The sequence below is a fragment of the Myzus persicae genome, unplaced genomic scaffold, assembly GCF_001856785.1.
Source record: "Myzus persicae strain clone G006 unplaced genomic scaffold, MPER_G0061.0, whole genome shotgun sequence".
In the NCBI taxonomy this organism is placed as follows: Eukaryota; Metazoa; Arthropoda; class Insecta; order Hemiptera; family Aphididae; genus Myzus; species Myzus persicae.
Window position 1 is genome coordinate 622,075 of NW_019104266.1, and position 6,710 is coordinate 628,784.

General features: G+C 39.8%; 1 protein-coding gene across 2 annotated transcripts in view; it reads right to left on the reverse strand.

Moving 5' to 3' along the window:
- Positions 1-5,722, reverse strand: part of LOC111040699 (transcription factor AP-4) — a 34,141-nt gene extending 28,419 nt beyond the window's left edge. The window contains exons 1-2 of one of the 2 annotated variants that reach the window (XM_022324707.1): positions 5,212-5,722; positions 407-632 (exon numbers count right to left, since the gene is read on the reverse strand). In XM_022324707.1, coding sequence (XP_022180399.1) covers positions 407-632; positions 5,212-5,294 — 309 coding nt within the window. In that variant the 5' untranslated portion in view covers positions 5,295-5,722. The remainder of the gene's footprint in view (positions 1-406; positions 633-5,211) is intronic. The other variant, XM_022324708.1, reaches the window with a different exon arrangement.
- Positions 5,723-6,710: the final 988 nt, after the last annotated feature.

Sequence of the window (6,710 nt, forward strand, 5' to 3'; positions counted from 1 at the left end):
ATTATTGTACTCGAGCTGCCGCCGCAGATGATGGGCTCGATGAATGAAATCGTTGCGCGTATAATATTATTATGTGTACACGCATCGACAAGGACGACGCAAACGTAAAAATATAATAATAATAATAATAATAATAATAATCAGAACTATAGTAGTAAGGCGACGAGATGCGGCGGCGTTTTCCGACAGCCGAAAACAAAATAACCATCGTTGCCCGCCAAATAATAACGTTTAAACGTATACGTACACACCACACGCATAATTATGTTTTGTATATCCATATAAATATAATATTATATTTAATCGTCACTTACGCTTATTGTAAAATTATTATTAATATTGTAAAACCAAAAAAAAAAAAAAAATGATTTAGATTTTTTAAGCAAAGTTATTATTTTTTTTTTACCTTGCTGAGTTTCTCGCCCTCGTGGTGTGGTATGAGCGTCCGTAGGTTCTGGAAACCCGCGTTTATCGACTGCATTCGTCGTCTTTCGTTGGAGTTGGCTATCTCCCGGCGCATCCGCTTCTCGTGCTCCATGGTGACGCTCATCTGGGGTGTCCTGTGGCCAACCACGATGGGTGTAAGTCCCGTCGGAGGCGAATCCACACCTTCCTCAGACGCGTTTGTCAGACTACACGTAAAAATCAATTTAATATCAGTATTATTGAAACGATATAAGTGAGGGGGGATCATAGTGTAGGCGATTTAAAGTTTAGCTCCGAAAATAATCCTACGGATGTGCCACAACGATAACTTACTGGAAATAGTAGGTACTATAGCTGATAACAATAATTATAAGACGTTAATAAGACAGGTGTAAAGAAAATCTAATTACATGTAGTGGATCGAGTGTGTTGTACACAATTATAGGTCACTTTGGATGGTCGAACATTGAAAATGCGAAAACTTTGTACTAGTTTATACGAACAATCAAACATATACAACCTAACCTAACCTTTTTTTTTATAGTATAATTTATAATAATATAATTAAGTCTGAAATCATGACAAATTATATTAACAATGTTATAAGTTTAATGCCTAAGATTTTATACACTATAATTATTTCAATTAAATTGAGACCAAGACTCATAAAATATGGTTTTGACTATATAGGTATAACACTATATGATTTATTATAACTAATTTAGGTTATAAGCATTTTTGTTTAAATATTATTTGTCACAACTTTATATATGTATATATAAATATATTATTAGAACCAAATAAATATCATTAAACATTAAACATGTTTGATATAATTTGTCATGACTTGTTTAAATTCTAATATATTATACATAATAGGTATACTATGAGTTTATTTGCGTATAATAAACAAGGCGTCCACATTCTGCAACGTATATTTTTACCTGACCGTACAAAGTCTATGTGTTCGGCAATCTACATTTTTACCCGATCGTTCATTTTCCGAGTTTTGCATTTTAAACAATGGGCCGGGAAAAGTGACCGTTTACCATTGGGTACATCACAACACCTGGCAATCTAATTTTGACACCCCTCTCTTATAAAAGTAAATAGGATCCAAAGCATGAGTCTTTAGGTTATAGTCAAATCAGACAATGAACTTTGACCCAAACCCTCACCATGAACACACAATAAAATATAATTATATTGAATACAAATTAATATTTGTAAATATCATAAGTTTACTCATAACAATAAATTCAAATAATTTCAACTAGGTAGGTAAATTGAATAAGAATTTACGTATATAATTTTATACAATATTAATGATAACTTGAAATAGCTTATGAAAGTCTAATGTCTAAACCTTCTCTACATATTAGTTATTCTTATTGCCGTCTATAGTCACATGTTTCACAATGCGAGGTTTTTCTTGATTTGTCAGAATGGCGTTTTCTAGAGTGCTCTTTTTAATTTTGAACCTATGACAAGAGAGGCTCATAGCCTAAGGTTAGATACCTCTAACCTAACCTAACTACACCAACCTTGATAGTGTTTGGATAGAATTAACATTGTAAGTGTAGGATGGCTAACAAAACAAAACGTAAGAAAATCAAACGGATAGAGAGCATTTCTACAGGAAAACCAGTCACACACAGTTATTAATCTTTATCGATAAATAATCTGAGAATAATCAAAATTGTAGGTACTGCCTATAATACCCGCGACACCACGAACACGCTATTTAAAAAAGTGCACCAATATACTATATTGTTAAATATTTTAAGAGTTTCCTTATAAATTCTTTCACTCCGTGATATAACTATCTAATCTGTATGTGATAGGTACTGACTTGAAAAAACACCAAACAAATTGCACAGCCAACAAGGCGCCAACAGTGATTACTGATTAGTATAATAGGTACATCATTCATTTTTTTTTTACAAATGCTTCTATTATGTAAGGTATTTAATTTCACCGTCACACAATATAATGCAGAGCAATATAGACGAATATTAAAAGATGGGAGGGTTATATTCTGAATTATGCATACGAGTACACTACAATGGTCGGTGTAAGTCTGTTACCGTACAAACCGTGTAATACACAATACCACTGTACTTTCCACATATTTTTTTAACGTTATAGTTATACTACCGATTTGATTATCATTCAAAACATAAGGAAATAATACCTGGGTACCTATTCACTTTGGAAAACAATAAATTTAAGTGTTCAAGAAACAGGGAAGTAAATATGTTAATATCATCACGGAATTGTTTAGTCCAGTTATATATTTTATTTTAATACTACTCGCTAAAAATGGCATATGACTACCAAGTAAAATTATCTCAAAAATTACAAGTGTAAAAATAGAATGCATCGTTTTTCATTCACCAAAAACAAAGCTAATGAATTTAAAACTGTAAGTTATGTTATTATAAATTATTCAATTTTTTCGTTCGTTAAAAATGTACTTCTCTAGAACACCTGTTTCTCAACTTTCCATTGACACTTTCTTAGTTTATGCAAAATTGTGCTTTATAAACAACAATAGCACTCATTTGGAATTTTCTGAATTTTGAATCAGTTTTTATTTATTTACCTTTAGTAAGTAACTATAACTATCCATCAGTTATTTGGTTTAATAGGGAAAACATCAAGGAAAACATGGTGTATTAAAATTCTTACTCATTTTAAACAGATACCTAATTGATAAGGTTATATTATGCAATTAAATACATAATATACATATTATACCTAATAAGTTCAACTAATTTCTAAGTCCAACTATTAATATAGTAAGCACGAAATTTACAGCAAATTTGATGGTAATTCGGTATTTTTACACAACGCAGGTAGGCACAATTCGTAAAATATACAAGTGAACAGCGCATACGGTTTACAAAATTTTTTTAAGCATTCATCTTTGCATTTTCTACGGGTAAAAATACAAAGCTTTACTCCGGTGGTCATTGTTAAAACGTATTACAAGTATGTAATTGTTTTTTTTTTTTTTAATTGCCATGTAAAACTCTAGACTTAGAACGGTGTATATTCGAGAGTACATTGACAGTATAGACGTAAGTATATCACACAAAAACTAACATGCAACCTGGTGGAAATGAATGTTTAATTAAACTACGTGTGGACAAAAACTACACTACTTGACATCTGAACATGGGTAACTTTTCAGCCGTCCACGTTTGACGGAATACGCAGAAGAAGCTAAACCTTATCGCGCGTCAGTGACTCACGCGCTGATGACTAAGAGGATATTTTTAAGATCAAAAGCTGAGTCGCAAGAACCTAACATTGCAATATACTCGCATATACCTAAGACCTAACCTAACGCAATCGCAACAAAAGTAAAATAGGTAGGTGAACATATTAAGACAACATCGTGTCTGTGGTCGTTTTATGATCAGTTTGATTTTTTTCGAACTCGTTTCGGCGCGATCGGCACGCATTCTCCTCCTCCTCCTCTAAAGTCTTACCGCTGCCGCCGACGGCTCGTTTATTATTTCTTTCTATTTTTCGCGCGTCCGTGTCCTTGTGCGGTTTATTATTATTATTATTCTTTGCCATAAATAATCACCGTCTGGCCCCCTCCGCCCACCAACCGACGAAATCACACGTTTCGTTCCGTCCTGGACTACACATTATTATCTCTGTTCGTCAGCTGTAAGCGGCGGCGGCCGAGTACCCTCGCCTCGGCGACGCCGTGACCTCCAGACGGGATGGGTAGCGACGGCGACGGCGGTGACGCTCTGCCCACGGACGGACGGGCGAAATCGAGCGCGCGCGCACTGCAAAACCGCAGACGGCTGGCTGGCGGCGGGTTTTGATCGTTCCGACCGTCCGTGCCCCGCTCCGCCGGCCACCGCACACGAAACCACGCTCGCCGGCCGGCCGGTGTGGCGGTGTGCGGCCTTCCTTCCACGAGGGCCACCTAGAATAATATACCAAGCGTGGCCTACATAATAGTGTAACCGGCCGGCCGGCCGGCCTCTGGGACCGAATAAAAGAATAACCAAACACTACGACGGGACACATCGTTGAATCGTCGTCGTCGTGGACGCCTTATAGCCTATAATTATTATTATTATACACCACTGGTGTGCACGCCGCCGTTTTGACAGCTGTGCCAGCCGAAACCGGTTGCCGCCGGCGACTAGTACACACACCGGCGCACAAGAGAGCGCGCGCGGTGAGGACGACGACGACAACAATAGGGGAGGACAGCTGGCCCAACAGCTGGATGCCGGCGACCGACCGACCATCTGCCGTGCGCGCGTCCGGGCCGCTTTAGTAGTCGGGGAGTTCAGGATGACCCAACCAGAGGATTTTTTTTGAAAATAAAACAATCATTTCTAGTAGGGAAAAACGCTCAGGTAAAACGATGGCTGCGATGAAATCGTAAACTACGGTTTCTGTGCACGCGAGAAAGCCGACTGCCGATCGTAGACTATTCGGCAATATTACACTATTGCAACTACTTTCGTCTATGAACATTATCACCGTCAGCAGCCGATGGGAAATGATAAACAACGCGGGTTTTTTTTTTATCGATTATTTGTTTTTATTTTTGCGCATTGATAAAGATACCGCCGCACACAACAGCTGACGGGCGTGTACGACACGGCAGATAACTATGCACACGTACACACACACACATGCGAACGTAATCGTAAACCAACGTTCGTTTGTATAAATGATACCAATTACCGATTATCTTTCGCCCCGTCCCCTCCCCCAAAAAACCAAACAGAAAAATCCGCTCACCTGCAATAGTTTAAGTCCTCGTGGTCGTAGTGCTGCAAATCGTCGAACCGGTCTTCCGATCTGATCGTTATAGCCGTGTCCATGGTACGTGCGAACGTCGGCCCGACGTTGGTCGCGCGCGAGACTACGGCGATGGCGAACCCGATGGGTGGCGGTTTGTTTTAGCGAGGAGGTAGCGCACGGTCAGAACAAACTGAAGTCCCCCTTGTTTTTTTTTCCTCTCCAAACGACAGCACTCGCACGAACTGTAATTATTCGACGTTCGACGATATTATATAATTAAATATTATTGTTATAATTATATCCCTGTGATTGTCGCCTGGCGGACGAAGCGAAATTCCCGTCGGGTTGCGCGCGGTTTCGTCGGCGGGGCGTTCGTACGGCGACGGCGGCGGTTTGCCCGGCAACGGGGAGCTGGCGAGAAAAAAAATGGCGCGCGCGCGTAACCGATGCACGTACGTACGCCAACACAATGAACTGCGTTATGGCGGGAAACAGCTGTCCGCTGCGCCGCGCACCGATACCGCCGCCAGAGCGACGTGCGCGTATTCGTACGCCGCGCACGCGGCCACCATGTTTTTCTCAACATTTTTCGCGCTCGGCGGCCTTTGGACGCGGCCACGGCATGACGTATTAGCCACCAACGTGGGCCATCCGATCGGTGGCATCGAAAACGGCCTTAAAAGCCGATAAACGGCCTTTCCTACACGGGTACTGCTCACTTGCGGACCGGCCCGTCAGCGGTGGTGGGGATAGGCCGGACGGGTGTACGGCGAAGGCACTGCGACAGGCCGAGGATCGCGGTGGCCCGGTGACGTCCGCCAGGGAGCGACACTGTGTGCAGACATGAAATGTGAATCATTCCGTCGACCGTGAAAAGCACAGAATACGTGTACCTAGTACAGTAGTACGCCAGTAAACCCGCCCCACCAATTTTTTTTCAAATTCCGCGACGTTACAACGACCCGAAATGAGGAAATTTTTCGAATTCCTCTAGGGCGCGTCCAAAAACGTTGCTACTTGACGATCGGTATTGCCGACCATTCAATTTTTTGGGGTGTCGTACTTTAGTTGAACTCAATAAATACTTACCTGTTCTACCAACAAACATCTCTAATGCATAAAAATATGGATATATGTTGTCAAATGTTGGTATAAATCGTTCCGTATCAATTCGCCTATAGGAGAAACGTAATGATAAAATGGCTAAGGTTATTCAGGGACTTAAAGGAATAATAATATTCTAACACATGTATTATTGCATTATTAAATATTTTAACCGTTCATCATTATGACTCAAATACACACTACTATACCTATTAACTCCGATAATAATATAAAAGTTTACATTTTTGGTATTTAGTCATGTAATGGTACCAATGTACGTTGAATATACATCAAATAATTTGACGATTTTCACTTTAACAATAATTATGACTCATGTATGATTTTCTTATACATGTGCACGGCATTTATTGTGAATAATTCATACATATACT